This window comes from Topomyia yanbarensis, chromosome 1 (assembly GCF_030247195.1).
Source record: "Topomyia yanbarensis strain Yona2022 chromosome 1, ASM3024719v1, whole genome shotgun sequence".
NCBI classification, from domain to species: domain Eukaryota; kingdom Metazoa; phylum Arthropoda; class Insecta; order Diptera; family Culicidae; genus Topomyia; species Topomyia yanbarensis.
Window position 1 is genome coordinate 217446953 of NC_080670.1, and position 22661 is coordinate 217469613.

A 22661-nucleotide genomic window follows, 5' to 3' on the forward strand; every position below is an offset into this window, starting at 1 on the left:
CTTACTCGGGTTCGACCGCATTTATAACAAGTCCACATTTCGTCAGTCAATCGTACCGATGCAAACCATTGCTTCTGAACCTTGCCTGGGAGGGCCTCATTGCACTGTCCAGTAGACTGATTACCAAACGGGGAATCAGTTGAATCAAATTGCCATCAGACGATTGTTGACAGCTGTCGGGGCTGTCGACCAATCACCGGATGAACGGGTTGTTTGTCTAAAAATCTCATTCCGTTATTTCAGAGTGGGGTTGTAAAGCATGGTCGGAACAAGTAGGCCATGTCATGTTTTGAACGGCAGCACGGTTTCTATTTACTGTGAACAGATCTGATGATTTATTAAAACTGTCATGTTCAAGATGACTTTAACAGAACAAAAAGTAAATTGTTATGCTTCCTTAAGTACTACAAAAATCCTGACGCTTACCAAAATCCAACAGCCTATAGTTTTATACCTAATCAAATATGGGCCTAAAATTTTCCAGTTCTACGAAGCGGCAACACCAATTTCCATTCGCCATAATTCAGCACAGCGCGAATAAAATCGAGTTAAGCCCCCGGGTTATCCCATTGAATTCGATTTGCGCCTAACTCTCTGTCTCATCTCCATCGTCCATGAACTTGTTTGATGGGAAAAGTTAACATAGTCCTGCTGGCAGTGAAATGTGTTCGGTATATTTATTTCCCCTCGTACGTACGTGCCACGTGAAAGCTTGAACTCGCATCCCAAAAAACGGAGGGATACCCTTCCGGAGTTTTCAGGTGTTGCCAACTTTCTGCGATGAAAAGTAAACTTCTGCGCTTGTCTCGAGGCAAACGGGAATAGATAAATCAAATTTACACAACTGCTTCCGGTGGAAAGAGCAATTTTTGCTTGTTTCAAGTTAGGGCAGTATAAACGAATGGCGGATGTTTGTGCTTGATTTTCGGGAATCATAAAAATCAAGTTTTGCCCTGTCCAATTGGTATTCTTCCACGGATGACACACCACAGGAAACGCTTTCTTCAAAAAACGATTAAAATTCCCTCAGCGACCAACAGTATAATTTTTCCCCGGCATCAATTCTTTTATGATTATGGTTTATGTAAATCTCTTTATCTCTTTACGATCCGGTGATATGTGACTCGAACCGTGTCCCACTCCCTACCCCCATTTCACGGCATGCCTTGTTTGATTGTTTTCGGCGTCACCATAAATTCAACCACTTGTCAGCATAAAGTGCCATTCTCGCGGGGTTGGGCAGCAAACGATTCCGGTGGCGTCGTTTTCTTCTTACAAGTGGGCGTAAATCTCGCTTTTCGGAATCGTGATCTAGAATTTAATATTTTACAGCAATTTGTATCACTGATGGGTTTGTAGCAGTACGGCAAGAAGCGAGTATAGTTTGGCTTGTTTGCAATTTAAAACCACCGTTTTGCGTTTCTTGCCATAGCTGCTAGACGATGTGTCGGTAGACGGTTCGCGGGTGACGCTACCTTGCACAGTAGGCAAAAGGTGGTCAAAATATATATGTAATATATGAATACTTTTTAAAGGGGTTTTGATACGAAATTTTCTAGAAATTGTACAATTTTTACTTGACCTTGTCATAAAGCTATCCGATCTAATGTATTACTACATTAATAGAAGAACTTTTTCTAAAATAGTTTTCACAGATTAAAACATTCTCACGAATGAATTTTGTAGTATTTTTTTAAGTTAAATTACTTTAAATGGGCTTGACGAATTAGAAAAAAATTATCCACCCAATTAATTGTTTGTTGAATTTTACGAAGCTTTTCTAAATCATGAAACATTGGAAAAAATCCCAATTCCTATTTGACGGAACTCTAGCCTGCTACGGTGCACGGTGATTCCGAATGTGAAATTACCAGGAATTTTAACTTTTTAATGCAACTAAATAACCTTAGCCTCTGTGAAGAAAGTAGTACTTTGCAATGCTTTTCTTTTAGTGTTGATAGCAGCTAGTGTGGTTCTAATTGTGGCAACTGTAACACCAACTATACTTGAGTGGGAGAACAACATATTTTAGTCAATTTTTCTGAATACATGCAAGCTCTATCTTTGTTGCTTTCCATTTCACAAGAAGTCTAAAGGTAGAGTAGAATGGGGTCAAATAGGTATGGGGGTACAATAGGTATAGGGCATTATCTTTAGAGGTTGAGAACATCGTTGACGACTGTCATTTCGGGTGTTACCGTGCTGTGCGAAAACGCATCGTCTTTCGTCATTAATATAGTAAATTTAATCATTGTAAAAAAATGTCAAGCGAGTTTTTTCTAACGTAAAAATTAATGCTGAACACAGTCTGTTCTCAACCACCAAAGGCATCAGTCACAATACCAGTGTGCTCTCTGCAGCTACCCAAGCCAGCGCAAATAGTTGTTTTTTCTTGTGTGCATTGTCTGAAGAACAAAGGGAACCGTTACTATTCTTCTTGTGCGTTGTTCTATCAAGATGACTGAGTCTCATCAACAAAATGTGATTCTTCGGGCTAACACGGTGGCCATTGACTTCCGGTCTTTCCGCGTAAGACCGAGTATTGGTGATGTGGAACATTTGCTGAAGGTGAAGATGCAGCTTCGGATGTCAGCTTCATCCAGAACGTTAGGCACGCGGTGCTGATAACGTTCAACAATTTCGACCAGGCGAAAAGATTCATTTCGCAAAACAACTTGAAACACGTGCTGGATTGTGACACCGCAAAAATTAAGATCCCCGTGTATATAGATAACGGTAACGTGGAAGTCAAATTACATGATTTGGCACCACGTACTTGCAAAGTGGCCATTAAAAGATTCATGTCGTATTTCAGAGAAGTAAAATCCACTACGGAGGATACGTGGAGGAACTACTTTCCAGGTATTTCAAATGGTGTTTTTGTGGTGAGAATGCGGGTAGACTAACCCATTCCCTCCTACCTTACCCTGCAGTACACAACAGAAGGGGGTGATACCTTTATACAGCGAACTCTATGTACATATCAAGGACAAACTAACACGTGCCAGTTCTGTGAACAAACGGCACATTACGGACAACCCTGCTCAGAAACCGCTAAGAAAAGCTCATCTACAGAAAGAAAAAGCAACACTCAGTTTCCAATATCATTCCCTAAGCCACAAACGGTTGCCAAATTTGTGGCTGCTGTTCAAGCAATAATGACAACTGCGAAAGCCGCGTCAAGTACCACAAACTCAACAGCTAATTCCAGCAATGAGGGAGCTACTTGCAATGGCGGTGGGTTCACGCTCGTGACCCGAAATGGAAAGAAGTTGGGAACAACACCCGATCGCGAACATCAAGGCAGTAACCCCGATGATGACCCGGACATGTGCGACGACAACAGAGTTATGAATGACCCCGTGGATGCAAATATTTCCCCGACACGAAAACGGATCTCCGCGCGCAATGGCAAGTCGCGCGTACGGGATCGATCTTAGTATTAATTGTTTATTATTTTTATTGTTTACATCATGTAAATATATAAAGACCCACGGCTCCGTGAAGCTAACTCCTTGAGCCGTGCCAAATAAACGAATTAAAAAAAATGCTGAACACGCTTGGAGGCACGATAGGTCGCTACTGATCGTATCACAGCTAAGTAATCACGTGAGCCGGAATGACCAACTTCAATTCCACACTCTGGCGACGACGAGGATAACGAAGAAGTCATTCGCAAGTACAGAGCCAGACGCAACTGCCGAAGCAATAATTTTTTTAACATTTCTTTTCGCGGGTTCATGATTTTCCACATCATTTGCCTCTCAGATTTTATTGAAACTTTCTGTACATGAAGACTTTGTCACAAAAAGCCATTTTGCATACTTTTTTTTGCAAAAATAATGTATGCTGTCTTTTGAATTACCATTTTTTTTTCAAATGACTATAGTCTAAAAATGACAAATCCTACAAAAAAATGTTGTAGTAGTGATTTTCACTAAATTTGTCAATTTTTTTAATAACAATATTGGAAAAATTCTTTATCGACTCCTACCCTGAAAAAACCGTTTTTTTCAATTTAAAGTCGATTTACAAAAAACCCCATCTTTGATTTGGATGGATTATTTTCCAAGATTGGTAATTATGTTCCCTACCTACCGTCGAAAATTCAAGTTGAGAACTTTCAAGGAAAAAAGTTATTTGAAAACAACTTTTCCTTGTCCAAACTGATTTTTTTCAGTGTCTTTTTATCGAAAACTAAACCAATGAAAGCCATAATCATCTCAAAATCCAATTAAACTCAGTTTGTGAGAAGATATTGTCTATATTAGCAACTAAATATATTTTTATTAATCAAGAATCCCATTGGAAAGAGTTTATGTCATTAGACAAATATTCCATTATTACTTCTTTATTTTCTTGTTTAGTTGTGAGGAAGGATCAGGGGAAAAAATAACCACCACAACATTATGTATTGAATTTTAAATAATTATTTATTTTTATATACAACATTTGTCTTAAAACTATCTTCATGCATGCTATTTTGTATTATTTCTATGCAAGGAAAATGTGTTTGGTTCATCATCTGAATTATAATACCTTTTCGCCTCTACTTTGCTACCAGGAATAACTCACGTGGAGCTGTTATAATATTTCCCAATCTTCCCAAATAAACATCGTACTCAGTGTTCGCTCTGGTTCAGTGCTCATATTAAACCCACATTTTGTGTACAAACTCGAACACGCCATTTCATACTAAAACACGTGCACATGTTCGCCTGCACAACCGAACTCCATATACGTACACGGTGTGCGTACACCTCTCGTACACAAATGTTCGTGGCATCAGTTTTCTCTTTCTAAATTTCCTCATCATTAGCATTGACCCTTTTTGCCTTGTGTGAACCGTTATCGTATGCGCACACAGATGTTTGAACTAGAGTTTGAACATTGTTCGTTTGGGTTTGACGTTCGAGGCGAACATGTTCATCGAGATGAAGCATGTTTGAGGTTGAACGCGTGCACTAAATTTTGTACACAGGCTCAAACTTGTCGATGTTCATGGGAAGTCTGGTACATATTTCCATACTCACGAGCAAGCAGGATCTTTTTGCCATTCGCTTGAGAGTGCCACCAATAGCATCACAGGGTCCTTTTCCGTGGGATGTTGCAAAAAATGCCATTCTGCGCCTAATTCATACTTTGACTGGAATCTACACAAGTTTGAGAAGTTTTTCTTATTTTTGTATTGTGCTGCTGCTCCATCAGACATAAAATAAATTTTAGAAAAGTTTGTCAATTGTTTCATAAAATTTATCATTTTTTGAGATGAACAACTGAACTGCAGTCTTTCTTCCAGTCTTTCTTTCAGTCTTCCAGTCTTCATTCAAGTTTGGATTCTGAAATGATTATGATTTTCATTGGTTTATTTTTGTTAAAAATGCACTGAAAAAAAACTCAGTTTGGACAAGGAAAAGTTTACCTCAATTTACTTTTTTTCCTTGAAAGTGCCCAACTAGAATTTTTAACGGTAGGTAGGAAACATAATTACCTATCTTGGAACAAAAATTTCATTCTAATCAAAGATGGGATTTTTTTTTTGTAAATCGGCATTAAATTTTTAAAATCGATTTTTTTCAGTGTAGGAGTCGACGAAGACTTTTTTCAATATTTTTATTCGAAAATTCGACTATTTAGTGAAAACATTTTTTTGCAGGATTTGTAATTTTTAGACTAGAGCCATTTGAAAAAAATAGCAAAAAGAAGTTTGACCCTTTTCAAAAGACAGTCTAGACCATTTTTGAAAAAAAAAAAACAAAGTATGCAAGGTGTCTTTTTGTGATAAAGTTCTCTTGTACAGAAAGTTTCATTAAAATCTGAGAGAGTGCTGCCAACATTTGTTCGAGTTGGCGCGAAATTTGTCATAATTTGATCCGATCCCAAAATACAATGCTTTATATGAAAAAAAAAGCATTTTCTCATTAGAATTTTCAAAATTAAAATACGTGTGCTCGAAAAATAATTGACCCTTGGATTTTGGACTGAAAAAATCGTATTTTTTTCTAGATTCTTCAAACAATTTCCTTTAGAAAACATCTTGCGGATTGATTGTAAAATAAACAGTACTGGAGATATAATCAAAAGAATATCAAGGTTTTTGACTATTAGTCAAAACAAAATCAAAAAATTTGATTTTGCTATATTGTCCCTAGGTGAACAATTGCTCCAAAATTGGTTCAAATTCGCGAAAGTCGATTGCAGGTGCCTTGATCGCTTCACGCGGAAGGACCCATTTGTTTCTTCCCTGGTTATACTGTCTGTTTATTTGGAGGTGCTAGGTGCAGCCATTGCTAAATTGGCACTACTTGGGCAACCATTGGTTGTTTAACCGATACATTTGGAAACTGAAATAGTGTGTAGGTTGGATTTGACCTTACACAATTATTACTGTATGGAAGAATCCTGAGTCTTCTACTGGTAAACTCCAGGATTTCCACCCTCAGTCAACTTCCATCCATAAGCTGACGCCGCAGAGTATATGATTCTACGTGGAGGTCATTGATCATCGACAAGTTAAACACACGGAATATTGGAGTACAAATTCTGCTCTATAGCCACTGAATTTTGAAATAGTTGCTTCAAAGTCGCATCTAACAGACTAGACTCACTGAAACAGAAGAGCTAAACTGGTTTATGTCAAGGGTCAGTTTAAAGTGTCTTGTTTTCTTTATCACTAACAATACGATTATGCCTAATTTATAGCTGATTCGGGTCGAAGGATCAGGCCTCGCACGCTCGTTGCCTTCTCTGAACACACCCGAAGCCTTTTCTGAATGGGAAATGCAAATCAAAACAGACTTTTAAAACTTTCACAGCTAAAAGAGCCCACATTGGCAGATTGAAATTGAACGTATTGGTGATCTCTGTGAACGATATACAGAATAATTTCTACCACAACCTATAGTTTTGGAAGCATGTGGTGGAAATAAGAGCAAAAATACCTTAGTTCAAAATTACTGTGAAAACGTCTATTATATTTTTAGTACACTTTGCAACGAAATACAATGGCTCGCCAGCCACGAAATTGATGAACTACTTGTCGACGCTGAATGACTTGAAACAAAGAAAAATTTAATATGCTTAATCAGCATTAGTTCAATGTTGTATTCTCGCTAACTTATTTTGGATTGCGGGGGTGGGTGTGTGGGGAGGGTGAGTAATCGAACCGCCTCCAGCTTATTTTGGTGGAAAAAGGCGATGATAATGAGGGTCTGAGGGAGGTGGAATGATGTGGTGTGATGGTGGCGAGGGAGTTGATGAAGAGAATCCCTCGCAACACACCCCTAGGTACGTCCCAGTCCAATGGCGGAAAACTACCAAAATCAAAAAATGCCGGGATTAGGATACCGATTTTCAGAGTAATTGCTTACCCTTTCTATATTAGAAAGCAAAAATGTGCCAAATCAACTAAGTCCGAAAAAGTTTATTTTCAAGATTGCATCAAATTTCGACGTTGTTTGCATTTTAAATAGATTTGATATCAAAGATACCAATTCGATTTTTAAAATTTCCTTTATTTCCACTATTGAACATTTTTCGGTTCCTGCTTATATGGGGTCAAGTACCGTCGTAGGTGGTCAAACCGACTTTGGTTAGTCATTAGTCATCTAGATTTGTAAGTTTAAGTATTTTCGTACCCATTTCAATAGGTTTTGCTTTTTGATATCATGGTGAATATGAAAATTTACTGCTTGATCGCGCTTTTCAACCCGTAACTCCGGAACCAGAAATCCGATTCAAACGAAATTCAATCTAGGCTATGGCGATGTTAGCACTTTTATTTGAGCCTTCAATTGTCATTCAATTGTCCAGGCGTTATATTTGTGATCGCTTGAAACGAACCAAGGTTACTTTCCTTTATAGTTATCGTCCTCTCAATTTAAATCTACAGTTGTTGTTGGGAACCATTTTTTTGTAGTTTTAGAACACGTTGCTTTGAGTTGTAAATATGAGCTACACTTTTTTTTTTCCCGTCGTATGATGACTGCCGTGATAAGACACTCCACTGATCAACCATTAAGTTGGCCATTTTTAGTATTAAATTGAATTTTTCAAAATAGAATAAAAAAATAAATTCAGTACATTACAAAGTTTGATTGTTTCTTTTCAGTCTTTTTTTACCTCCTAAGCCACTAAAATTCCGATCTGTTCATGTTTCGACCAAACCACCAACAATCAAATTTACTTTCTGTCCCTCTAGCCTGCCGCAGTATCCCACTGTGCTGCGATGCCGAACGGTGAACGACGCTAACGCTGACTCTGGTCCGCATCCGCACAGATTTCCAATAAATTTTATTGAAAATGCTTTCACGGCAGCACACTTGGATCGCGCCCGCCGCTTGCTTCTCTCTCTCTCTCTCTACTGGACGGCCGCGCAGCGAATAAGTAGTTCGTTGCTCAATTTTTGCTCTAGATGTAGAAAAGTGCACCGCGGTCGTCGTCGTCGCCCTTCGCCGTTTGTCGGAAAACCATATTTATATGCAAATTTTGCCTTAGTTCTTTAATACCATGGCGGGTGCGGTACGTGCCTCTGAAGCTTGCTTGCGTCTGCTTTCGCGAAGAAGGTGAACGAACATCCACTTGCTGGGTCTGGGTCTGGCTGTACTACTAAAGCGAACGGTGTCATACGAAGCGAAGCGAAAGGGAGACAATTTATTGGATATTCGCCTGTTGTCTTTTGACGCAGTAGGGCGATTTTGGATAACACTAGACTGCGCGAAAGGTAGAGTTTCCAATGCCTGCTTCGATACGGGGGGTGATAAAGTCAATCTGTTCTTTAATTTCGCTATCGTCATATCTATCCGTTGGGGCAAAATCGAGTGCAGATAAATTTATAGAAGGGCAATTATTCTTAAACAGTCGTACTCCACAGCGAGGAGTTTTCTGAAAAATTTCAAATAATTATGAAAATTTATTAGCGATTTTTAGCAGAATCTTTGCGGAACGATTCGGATTTCGTGTCCGTCGAAAAGGTTTGAGCTTCAATTTCCCGAAGAATTTGCGGAAACAGAGAAGCAGTGAAAAACATATTTTCTCTCGGGCAGCACGAAAAACCTTCGCTTGTAAAGCGGTAATAGGGTGAATCGAATCAAACTAAGAAAAAGCGAATCCGGCGTAATTTCAAAGCGGAAATGAGATTCGCGCAATTCAATCAGACATAATTTTATTTTCGTGTTTGTTTTTGTGCGGACTGAATTTTCCACCCGAACGAGTGTCACGATGTAGTTGAATAGAAACATCAAAGCAACCGTCGGAGCCTGATTTGAACTATTTCCGATTATCTCTATGTTCCCGACCGCCATTCAGTCAGTCGGTGGGGGGTGACTAGCTGAAGTGATCGGTTTTCGCGATGGGTGCTTGGATGGGCGTTGTTTGTCTCTGGCTGTCATTTTCAGCCGCGGGAAAGGAGTGTACTAAATCGGGTAAAGCTGTTCGTTCGAATTCATTTGTTGTTGGTTTAGAGATCCGCCCAGAATTAGTGAATTGATTACTTTAAAATGAAACTCCAATCCGACTAATTTTTTCACTAGGATATTTTTTTGATATCTGTTGATGGTTATTAATGGAGGGTTTTTTGGCAATAGAGACAGATTTACGATTAAAGTTTTCAAATTTGGGCTAGTTGCAATTCGGAGAGATCTAAAATTCGAACATAGCAAAATTCTGAAGACGCAACGGTTTAGTCCAGGTAAACAGATAGAATATGTATTTGACTCAAAACGGAATGTTTAAATATCAGTTCTATCAAGCAAAACCCTGTGTCTTCCATTAATTCATTTAAATACGAAAAACCAACATATGTTTACCCTCTACCCCTTCGGTAAAGTACTTCCAATCAGTTCGCGCAACTCAGCAACGGAAATCCACCTAACATTCAATTCACACGTAACGAACACCATTCGTTTGACATTGCTGCCATCGATAATGATACACTGTCAACGTCGCGCATTTCCCACTGGTACAAACCACAACCTACTACGATCTGCTGATGTATGTATGTCCAAGGCGTTAGTTAGGAAGAGGTGGCAGAAGAAGAAAGTTTACATCACGATTTGATATCATCACACCATCCACCCTGGCCCAGCCGGCTTCGGCAGAAGTCAGTTAGCAGTTGCTCCGGCGGGTGGCACTGCAATATTATTACATACGCGAAAGCTTCGCTAACCGGGGAAAAGACATTCCATCGGCATCATCCCCATCATCATCATCATCATCGTCGTCGTCGTCATATCGTCGAGTGGTTCCGATCCTGCAGAGTGGAAATAAATCCTTCCGGTAAGAAATACGTTCGTGGGAATGAATCTTGTCACCGTCGACGACAACGAAGCGAATGTCGAATTGAGTGTCGTGACGAGGAAATATGTTCAGCTGCAGATAAGCCGCTGAAGCAGTCGATTTCATATTACAGGTGTTCCGTTGTCTGCGTCCCCCCCCCCAAAAAAAAACGAGGTTGTGGGTTTTCAATTGACACTCGTCGAACAAGTTCCCTTTATCCCTATATCACACAGCCGACTAATCCATGGATCAAAGTAGGTCTTGTCTACTTCCTGAACAAAACCTCATTCTTCGTGTGTATGTTGAATCCACCACCAGCCTACTGCCATCCTGCAAAGTTCGAATGTGACTCAACTGGATAAAACGCAAATTCACTTCCACATCATCAACGTTTGACCGTGTCTGACAAAAGGGCGAATCTCGCAAACTGTGCAACAACTGAACTATTTCTACCGCGTGTTTTTCCCGATGCTGTTTTCCCACTTGAGACTCATGTCAAAATTTGCACACAAAGAGCTCAACTTGGTGGAACTTTTATCATCAGCTATCGCGTGCTCATTCACCATTTTTCTCATCGCCTGGCGGCTAATGCAGGGTTACCACGTTTTCCCATTTATGTCGAAATATCAGCCAAATTTGCTTTGTATTCGTTCATGTTTCGACTATTTTTTGTCTGCTTTTTATGATACCTCTGCAGCTCTGCGTATGATGATGATGATGGTGGATTGGTCGGTGTATAGCATTTGGGTTTCAGTCACTGCAAAAACCGGGTTCTAGAGGCAGAGGGAGGATGCATAAAATTAACCGGACTTGGTACTCGGTTTAGGGACCAGTGAACCGGAATTGATACCGTTTTCCATATATTCGAATATGAACGGGGGTTACGAAACGATTGCGAGAGAGAAAAATCAACACACACGATGCGGGAAATTCGCCCCGCTGAACAATTTGGTCGCGATTTAGGTCTAATGTGCGCGCAACTTTTGACCATTCGACTGCGGTGGTGTTGCTGGTTGTGGCGCACTCTGGCGGAAGTGATCAGTTCTATTTTATCTCTTGCGCTGAATTGCTCTGACTTGGTGTGATGGTAGAACAATATTTACCACATCCATGCGGGCCCGATTGTTCCGGTGAAGTGGCCAGGAAATTAATCGAGAGCGATGAAGTTTTAAATCGCGCTGAAAATCGTCCATTTTGGACGCCACAACTGGGAATTGTTTGCTTGAGGAACGGGCGGAATAGTTTGCTTTTTTGAATTTTAGATCGCAGTAAGCTGAGCTGAGATAATGCCACCTGTCATCAGAAAATTTCTATACTAGAACTTGTAAAAAATATGGTAGGTAGAAGAAATTTAATAACGTGGGTCTGTTTTCCACTTCTCGTCACTTACATATAATTTTTTTTATCGGATACGGACAACTTTTTAACCTACCTTATTGTATATAAGTCCGAATAATTTCGACTGACGGTTACGTTTAGTACAAGTTTCGGTAGTGCAACCTTTCGACCAGCGGTTAGGGTCCTCTCCGGGAGCTATTTTTTTTATTAAAAAGAAAATTGATTGGCTAGCATATAACCATAGAAAATATAAAAATACAAAATTCTACTCACTCGGTGAAAAACCGTAAGATCTTCAATTTTGTTATACGAGTTTAATTTTTTTGGCTTTACGGGTCATCAAATTTAAAATTCTCGCTTTCGATTCGGATCTGGTTTTTGAGGATCAACGAATTGCCGGGATCCGCTAGAGTTATAGTATTCAACCAGTAGGAAGCCTATAAATTTAAAATTACAGATTCGGTAAGGGTCAATGTTTTAAGAAGCAACTAATTTTCAGGATAGAATCGGGCTCTGATATATCCGGGCCAGGTTGAGGTTCTCGAAATTTCGAATTCCCGGACATGGGTCGGGTTAAAGGATTTCAAGCTTGAAATTCTTGTGCTCGTGCAATGTTTTCGATGAGCTACTAATAATCAGATTTCCCAAATCCACAAACCGAATCTGGCGGGATCGGATATTTTCATTTGAAATTCTTTTTATGTCAGATTCGAGTTCTTCTGGTTTCAAGTTCTCTGTTTCGAATCAGATAGGGTTACGATGCAAACTTAGGTCGCTATCGGATTTTCCTCATTTCTTGAAACCCTTGGAAATTCAAATGAGAGAAATCCGAAATCGGTACCTGAGCCCAAACTTCTAGACTCGGTCTAAGTTATAGTTCCTGGACGCGATCTTGGACTAGCACTTGGACTTGATCATTAACTCGAATTTGAAATTGGGCTTGAGCTCGGATTTGGACTCGGACTTGGACATGAATTTGAACTTGGACTTGGTCTCACTTTTGGCCGGGGACTTGGTCTTGAACTGGGACTTGCCTGGGACTAGGACTTTGACTGGGGTTTGGACTCGGGCATCAACATGGACCTGGAGTTGGACCTGAATTCGGACTTGGACAGAGACTTGGACTCAGATTCGACTTAGATTCGAATTTGGACTTGCATTCGGACTTGAACTTGGCTAAGCATTGGATTTCAACACGAGCTTGGTTTCGGACTTGGAATTAGACTCGGATTTATACTCGGGCACGGACTTGAAGTCGGAATTGGACATGAATCTGGACTCGGGCTAGGATTCCGATTTGGATTCAAACTTGGAATCTAACTTTGACTCGGACTTGGACTCGGACTTAAACACAAGTTTGAATTTGCATTTAGATTCGGAAGTGGACTTGGATTTGGACTCAGACTGGGATTCGGGATTAAACTTGGATCTGGACTTGGGTTTGGACCCGGACTTGGATTCGGATTTGAATTTCGACTTGGAATTGGACTCGGACGTGGATTCGGACATGGACTTGGACTCGGACTTGGATCTGTACTCGAATTTGGACTCGGATTTGGATACGGGCTTGGACTTGGACTCGGACCTGAACTCGGGTTTGGATTCGCATTTAGATTCGGAAGTGGACTTGGAATTGGACTCGGACTTGGATTTGAAATTAAACTTGGATCTGGACACGGACTTGGCGTATGGCTCGAACATGGACTTGGACTCGGATTCGGATTTGGACTTGGACCCGGACTTGAACATAGACATGGATTCGGACTTGGATTGGTGTTTGGAATTGAATTCGGACTTGTTATTTTTTCTTTTTTTTTATTACAGAGGTTTTAGGATCATTCGCCTCTTTTCGGGTTAGAGAAATCTCTTTTGGAAAAATCTCTAACCCTATGTGCAGGGTTGGGAATTGTACCCGGGTGAGCTGCGTACAAGGCAATCGATTTACCAACTACGCTATGCCCGTCCCCGACTCGACTCGGACTTGGATTCGGTCCTGGAATTGGGCATTAACTTGTGCTTGGGCTTGGTTTTTTATTTGGACTTGGACTTGGACCCAGATTCAGACTTAAACTTGCACTCGGACTTGTACTTAGACCAGGGCTTGATCTTGGACTTGGACTCGGACTTGAACATGGACTTGGATTCGGACATAAACTTGGACTTGCAGTTTGGACTCGGACTTGGATTCGTACATGGATTCGGACCTGGACTTGGACTTGCACTCGTACTTGAACTAGGACTTGCACTCGTACTTGAACTCGGACTTGGACTCAGATGCGACTTGGACTTGCACTCGAACTTGGACTGAGACTTGGAGTTAGACTCGGACTGGGACGTGGACTCGGATCCGGACTTCGACTGGTACTCAGACTTGGACTAGTACTTGTACTTGGACTTAGACAACGACTTGAACTTGGACTTGGACTTTAATTCGGATATAGACTCGGACTTGGTGTTGAACTCGGACTTGGATTCGTTTTGGGATTCGGACCTGGGCTCAGACTTGTACTCGGATTTGGACTCAGACTCGACTTGAACTTGCACTCGAACTTGGACTAGCACTTGGTTTCGGAATTGGACTCGGACTTGGCCGTGAACTCGGATCCGGACTCGGACTGGCACTTAGACTTACACTCGGCCTTGGATTTGTACTCGGACTTGGACTCAGATTTGGAGTTGGACTGGGACTTGGGCATGGACTCGGATCCGGACTTGGACTCGGACTTGTACTCGTGCTCGGACTTGGACTCGTACTTGGACCTGGACCACGACTTGAACTTGGACTTGGACTCGGACTTGAACATGGACTTGGATTCGGATATAGAATCGGACATGGTATTGGATTCGGACTTGGATTCGTATTTGGATTCGAAACTGGATTCGGACTTGGACTGGGACTCGACTTGAACTTGCACTCAAACTTGGACTAGGACTTGGATTCGGAGTTGGGCTTGGAGTTGGACTCGGACTTAGTCGTGAGCTCGGATCCGGACTTGGATTGGCACTTAGACTTAGGCTCGGACTTGTAATCGGACTTGGACTAAGACTTGGAACTCGAACTTGGACTCGGAGTTGGACTCGTGCTTGGACTGGAACTTGGACTTGGAGGTGGACACGGACTCGACATGGATTTGGACTCGGAATCGAACTTGAATTTTGGTTTGGATTCGGACATTGACTCTGACGTGGACTTGGACTCGAACTAGGACTTGGACAGATTAGGACTCGGATTCAGACTTTGACGTAGATAGGGTTTTGGACTGGGATATAGACCGTTGGACCGTGTTCGGATTTCAACTGGAATTTGGACTCGATTTTGAACTTGAACTGGAGCGGAGAAATGGACTCGGATTTGGGCTATGTTCAGTGATGTTCTAAGATGTCGATTAGTATAAATTTTTGCTTATGAAAAGAATGATAGAGACTCTGGAAAGGTACCCGGTTTTAGTAACTCTAGTAAGCTCTGGAAATTGCTGGGCATTTTCAAGAGTTGTAGTGAAATGTTCTACGAACTTCAGACGGCAGACAGTTTCTACGAAATTGAGGCAAGTCCTACCATATTCAAGGGTGTTCTGCAATATGTCGTGGTCTGTCGAATTTCGGCTTTGGAGAACTTAAGCGAATTAAAGCCCATGCATTCAAAAATATGACGAGGACGAAACCCAGGAAAGCCTTCTGACAGGACTTTATACAGTTAGCATATTATAGTAAACTTAGGTTAGTTCTGAGAATTTTCGAGCTGCTCTTCTCCAAACTACAATCTGATACCAAACCTTAAAATACCCGGAAGTTCTAGGAGATTCGCGAATATTCTATGGAAGAGTAGCTTGAAATAATTTATTACAAATTTCAGAGAAATCTTATAAAATTCAGCGAGGTTCTGTTTTCTTCAGAGATGTTCTATGAACTATAGCTAAGTTCACGTTTGCATTTTTAAGAAGACAGTGTAACGGCATATCCTATAAAACTTCACCGAAGCATGCGAACTTCAGAGAAGTTCTCCAAAGCTCTAAATAGCCTTTCAACTTCCAGGAAAGTTGGAATGATTTCGTGGGAATCCAGTATGCTTTCAGAAAGTGTAAAAGCTTACTCGATACTCGATACTCTCCAAACTTTAGAGAATTCTTAGGATCCTCAAAATTTTTACGAACTTCAGAAAAATTTTACTAATTGTAGAAAGATCCTACGAAGTTCAACAAGTCATGAAAAAATCGGTCTTGTACTGTTTCTTTGCGTTGGACTTGTACTTGGATTTAATCTTGTACTGGTACACGAATTTTGAGCTGGACTTGAAATGGAATTTGTTTGGCCTTGGATTTCGTGAACTCCATTTTATGAGTAACGCCATAATCTTAAGCATCGAATAGTAAAACCTCTAGCGACTAATCTTTTCTTCGAAATAATTTCATGTCATGCACCGGAAATAAACCACTACAAAACGCTGGAATTCACACAAAACGCTTCGCTTCCGAACAGGTTTTTTTTCTCTCTCTCTGGGCTCCATTCATCCATTGAATTAATTTGGTACACTTGTAAGTAAGCGAAAGCTTACTATGAAAGAAAATTATTTTCTTCCATATTGCTGATTCGAACCAATGTTCTCTCTCTCTCGCTCTGATAACAGATGGGGAACGTTTTTACTTAACTCAGCGACAGGCAAAAGGATTTATTTTTCTGGCGCGATACCGAAGAGAAGCACTACACAATGCTTTGCTCGGCGAGGAAAAAATAAGATGCGAATTATATTGACAAACACATATCATTAGTGTGATCTTCCCTCACGGATACGGGTAATATTTTGCTCCTGCTCTCAAGAGTACGTACGTACTTTGTTAGATTTATTAACGAAACGAAGAGGATGCTGCAGCTTCCTATCAATAATCAGAAATAAACGCAAACAGATATGTTTATGGGTCTGTCTGCACCGGATGTTTACGCCCTTTGTCTGGCAGACTGCATCGCAGCAACCCGAGCAGTGCTTGTTTATCAATGCACAACGTACCCAAACTCGATTCGGAGAGAAAAAAAAGTCATAGCCTACTACTCGATGCGGATAGGTTGCGAGGCCAGTGGGAATATTGTCATTGTTGGCGAGCTTTGCATTTCCGGGCGGAAACATGTCGAGTTGAGTGTTGTGAAAGAAAGTTTACTTTTTCCAAGGCGGAAGCTGAAGACATTTCAACAAATTATAAGAGAGCGATCGAAAGTAGCAGACTATGATAGTAAATTCAATTGAACTAGCAAAAGTATTTTTGTTATTGTATTCGAGATCGTTTCTCGGGTAAGGGTTGGAAAGTAAATTGACATATTCCATGGTTTGAGATGAACAAAAAATCTTAGCTTCGAGAATGACAAAAATTAGTGAGTAATGGATGATACCTGTCAAATGCAAATTCGTTCGCAATCGAAGCATGAGCCATGATTTCATATTTCGTGATTGTCATCAGATGGCGAGGTGATATTAGAATTTTGAAGCATCCGTTGAAAGCTGAATGACACTTCAGTCCAGTAATTTCCCATAAATATGCAGCTGAAGAGCCCATAATGAATAGTTTCACGCTAATCAAACGTAATAAAAAACAATTATCGCACCATCAACCGTAAGAGCCATGGTACCGCTCAACCGACCGACGGCATCTCTTAATGAAAAATCAGCTCTTCGTAACAGGTCCGATAAAAGGCGAAACTAAAGCAACCCGACCCAGCAGTGTGCAATCACAATCCACCACCGCCGGCAATCTGTTGGAGGACCGAAGAAAAGTTTTGATTTATGGCTCAATTCTGATAATAATAATATGTCCGCGGCGACCGACCGCGAAAGCGTACCTCCCTCCATAAAATAGTAGGCTGTGATTCACAACTTTCCACCGCACCAGCCACACAATTCCACGCGCGAGTTTGTTTCACGCCCCATTCCCTAGAATCAACTTTCCGTGCAAACGATCCAAGTTGGCCGTGTTCCGGTTGTTCCCTTCGAAGCAAACCAGCGGACAGAATGAAACATAAATATAATCACGTAATCATGGCAGCCCCGGTAATCTTCTTAAGAGCATCTTTTTCTTTTCATTCGCTCGTCGTCATCTCATTACGAGTTTTCCATGGACACCCACAACCACACGAGCAGGCAAAGAGGCCTACTTGGACCGGGAATAGAATGTCGACAAATTTTGATTGATTTAGACGATTTGATTAATATCGGCTTGTCAAAGAGAGGGCCAGCAGTAGGGTACAGCTTTCAGCCTTCGTACCTTCATCAATCAGTACCACCGGGCCGGCGGATCCGGGTTACCGATCGGAAGCGTCTCACATTTCGTCCTGTCCGGACGCTAAGGGACTCTTCCGAATCGAACCAATCTTATCATTATCGGTTAGATTAGATGGTTATGCTAATTTAATTTTCGTGCCCGATTGGATTTGCAGGTAATTAATGTGTTCCGGAGAGTCGAACCATTCTGGCTGGAGTTTTGTGGGGGTGCCACTCGAACCTGATCGGTTCGGATAATTATTCAGGCGATTTTTGATTGGCAGTTTCGGGTGTCCAAGCATTTTCTGTTCGAACTAATTCTGATTTTACTTAAGATAATATTTAACCGTTCAATATAAGGATCCTATTTCAAAATATCGATAGCAGTAGCGTGAGATTTTAAACGTTTACAACTTCCGTTTTACTGTCCGGATCGACTTATTTCTTGAAATATTTGATAGAAAAACGATAAAACATTTCCCAGTCTTCATGATCACTGGTGACGGTCGAAAAGTGTTTCAGTAAAAGTGTTTTTTATCCGCGCTAATATGAACGTTTTCACAATTTCTTGGTCAAATTGCTAATCTTTTATCAGTGTTCTGAAATACACTGGCACCGTAATACACTACATCACCAAATATTATCCCTCGTCATCATGAAGATTTTCTGTAATGAGAACTGAGATTTCACTGGCACGCACGAGAAATGGAAGCGTGATCAATCAATGAGTACCACGTAACGCTTTTTTTGGATGTGCTGGCTATTGGTTTGGAGGTGTCTAGTGCAATATTGAGCTGAATAGAGGTATTAAGGTATTTTAGTTACAAAATCTTCGAGTTTGTGATAAATAACTCCTTATCGATTGCGCACCGATTCGTCTTTCTAAACTTTTCAACTTCGAGTTTTAATTCAGCCTTCAATTTTTTTTAAATCCTAATTTGTTTAAAAAAAGAGGCTTCAAAGTTTGCTCAAAGGCGAAGAATTTAAAAATATAGTAAGGTTAGCGATAAGGACTAAGTAGAGTAAAATTCAACACTGTTTCTTGACTTCCCTAGATATTTTTCTGCATGAATAACTATTTCGAGTTATATTTTAACTGCTTTCCAAAACCCCCGTAAGCGCTATTGTGCATAAAATGAGCCAGATTTTGAATCACTTATGTTGGTTCAATTGGGAAATGAAATTATTGGATTTTAGTACATTTTTCTATTGTTTTGTGCGTTGTTTGTTTCACAGACGGCTGGAATTGTTTGTTAGTTTCGATTGCTGTTAATCAACTAACCTTAGAAGCAACTGAGCCAGGTTGTTCTAGGAGTGTTGTATGTTTATAGTATTGGCCCGTTGTGATCTGGCATTGATACAAACATAGCGTGGTCTGAGTAATGATAGTAGCTGGTACTTGAGTTGAGTTGAGTGTAAGGCAGGTGGGAACAGGTCTGTCGCATTCTCAGCCAAGAACACCGTTAACTGCACTTCATCGTGGCACTAAATGTTCAAAAGATCCCGCTCAAGTACTGGTGTTAGATCGGGTATTCATACTCCTATTTTATCTTATTCTTCAATCTTCATGTTAGCATCATCATACTCAGCGACGTGACTAGAGTACGTATAGTAAAGCCTTTTTGGTCATACTTTAAGACAATTTCTTTCATGATTGATCCAAATAAAAATGACCAAAAGACGAATTTATATTTTTACCTTCAGAAAATATTTCACCTTACGAACAGATTAGTAGACACGAATACAATTAGAGTTAACCACCACGATGTTGTTCCGAAGTAGGATCACGAATATTTTCTTAATTTTATACATACGAGTTCTAAAGCAGAAATATGGGCTACGGTTCTTTACCTACGCACATTATACAAGCAATCGAAACGGCGAAGCAAACTGGTCAAACAATTCCATGTAACCAGAGTTATTTAAAAAACTTCACTAGCCTCCAGTTGTAAGGTAACGCAATGCGATATTTTTTCTGTATCTTGGCAGAGACCAGACAGATTTTCTTGGACGAGTAGAGCCCTAAAGAGTGTTTATCGATGTTTCTCTCGATAACCCGTCGACGAGTCGGTGTCAATAACTGAGTTTTTTGGCTTCCATTAAACTCTTCATTTGCGTTTCTTTTCTTTTTTTTATTATTATAATTATAGAGGTTTTAACCTTAAGGTCATTCGCCTCTTCGGGTTAGAAAAATCTCTTAGGAAAAATTTCTAACCCTATGTGCGGGGTCGGGACTCGAACCCAGGTGCGCTGCGTACAAGGCAATCGATTTACCAATACGCTACGCCCACTCCCACTTTCTAATGTCGCATACTATCGCTCGCTAGCTGAAGGCATTATACGCTGTGGACTTTTCCGCGTACAGGTCTGAGTATTCTTTGTCCTACCACGAGGCGGGGGACCGTCCAGTACTGGACTGAGTATCTGTTTCAAAAAAGGGAACACTTTTTGATGCGGGTACTCCTTGTTGGAACTGAAATTTCCAAGTCCAGGAGCAATTTATTTCGGCTTCAAGATAGTATTGGATTCCTTAGATGTAGTTGGCGCGCTCTCAAAAGAGGTCACCTTGGAATTGTTACGAGTCCGTTAAAGTGAGTACAGATTTCTCCTTTTCCTAGAATCAATCGGGCTAACAAGAGATGTTCCCTCTTGTGGATCATCAGATTCATACTCAACACGAGCCAAAAGAGCATAGCAATTATCGGAAAAGACATATGGCGAAGCATTGTTTAGCATTTCTGCATAGGAGTTGGGAGTTTTTAAAACAGCCAACTTCTCGCTTCAGCTGGTCCTCGGATGTCAAACTCTCTTCGGTGACGACCCCATCAAGTTCTACATCCCTACACCTATACGGTACGTATACCATATAGTGATACGTAAAGCGGTTACGGAAATCATTTTTTTTTTCAAAATTTTTTTTTGACGAAGATCGACTTTTTTCGACTTTTTTTGTTCAATGGGGGGTAAATTTCGAAATCGAGCAGGTATTATTGTTGCCAAATGACTTTAAAATGCATAAAGCATCAAAATTTGATGTTATCTCGAAAATTTTTTTTAACGAAAATTGACTTTTTTGACGATTTTTGTTCAAAGGGGGGAGTAAAGGAAAATTTTAAAATCGACTTTGTATTTTTGATGCCAAATGACTTTAAACTGCATGAAACGTCGAGATTTGATGTAAACTCGAAAATTTTTTTTTGACGAAAATCGAAAATTTTTGACGAAAACCATCTTTTTTCGACTTTTTTTGTTCATAGAGGGGGAAATTTCCAAATTGAACAGGTATTATTGATGCCAAATGACTTTAAAATGCATAAAGCATCAAAATTTGATGTTATCTCGAAAAATTTTTTTTTACGAAAATTGACTTTTTTTGTTCAAAGGGGGGAGTAAAGGAAAATTTCAAAATCGACTTTGTATTTTTGATGCCAAATGACTTTAAACTGCATGAAACGTCGAGATTTGATGTAAACTCGAAAAATTTTTTTTGACGAAAATCGAAAATTTTTGACGAAAACCATCTTTTTTCGACTTTTTTTGTTCAAAGGGGGGGAAATTTCCAAATTGAACAGGTATTATTGATGCCAAATGACTTTAAAATGCATAAATGATGCCAAATGACTTTAAACTGCATGAAACGTCGAGATTTGATGTAAACTCGAAAATTTTTTTTTGACGAAAATCGAAAATTTTTGACGAAAACCATCTTTTTTCGACTTTTTTTGTTCAAAGGGGGGGAAATTTCCAAATTGAACAGGTATTATTGATGCCAAATGACTTTAAAATGCATAAAGCATCAAAATTTGATGCTATCTCGAAAATTTTTTTTTAACGAAAATTGACTTTTTTTGACGATTTTTGTTCAAAGGGGGGAGTAAAGGAAAATTTCAAAATCGACTTTGTATTTTTGATGCCAAATGACTTTAAACTGCATGAAACGTCGAGATTAGATGTAAACTCGAAAAAAATTTTTTGACGAAAATCGAAAGTTTTTGACGAAAACCATCTTTTTTCGACTTTTTTTGTTCAAAGGGGGAGAAATTTCGAAATCGAACAGGTATTATTGATGCCAAATGACTTTAAAATGCATAAACCATCAAAATTTGATGTTATCTCGAAATTTTTTTTTAACGAAAATTGACTTTTTTTGACGATTTTTGTTCAAAGGGGGGAGTAAAGGAAAATTTCAAAATCGACTTTGTATTTTTGATGCCAAATGACTTTAAACTGCATGAAACGTCGAGATTTGATGTAAACTCGAAAAATTTTTTTTGACGAAAATCGAAAATTTTTGACGAAAACCATCTTTTTTCGACTTTTTTTGTTCAAAGGGGGGGAAATTTCCAAATTGAACAGGTATTATTGATGCCAAATGACTTTAAAATGCATAAATGATGCCAAATGACTTTAAACTGCATGAAACGTCGAGATTTGATGTAAACTCGAAAATTTTTTTTTGACGAAAATCGAAAATTTTTGACGAAAACCATCTTTTTTCGACTTTTTTTGTTCAAAGGGGGGGAAATTTCCAAATTGAACAGGTATTATTGATGCCAAATGACTTTAAAATGCATAAAGCATCAAAATTTGATGCTATCTCGAAAATTTTTTTTTAACGAAAATTGACTTTTTTTGACGATTTTTGTTCAAAGGGGGGAGTAAAGGAAAATTTCAAAATCGACTTTGTATTTTTGATGCCAAATGACTTTAAACTGCATGAAACGTCGAGATTAGATGTAAACTCGAAAAAAATTTTTTGACGAAAATCGAAAGTTTTTGACGAAAACCATCTTTTTTCGACTTT

At 39.7% G+C, this 22661-nt stretch overlaps 1 protein-coding gene across 1 annotated transcript in view; it reads left to right on the top strand.

Annotated features, from left to right (window-relative positions):
* Positions 1–14520, top strand: part of LOC131676238 (clumping factor B-like) — a 34651-nt gene extending 20131 nt beyond the window's left edge. The window contains exons 3-5 of the mRNA XM_058955359.1: positions 12987–13388; positions 13707–13861; positions 14173–14520. Coding sequence (XP_058811342.1) covers positions 12987–13388; positions 13707–13861; positions 14173–14520 — 905 coding nt within the window. The remainder of the gene's footprint in view (positions 1–12986; positions 13389–13706; positions 13862–14172) is intronic.
* Positions 14521–22661: the final 8141 nt, after the last annotated feature.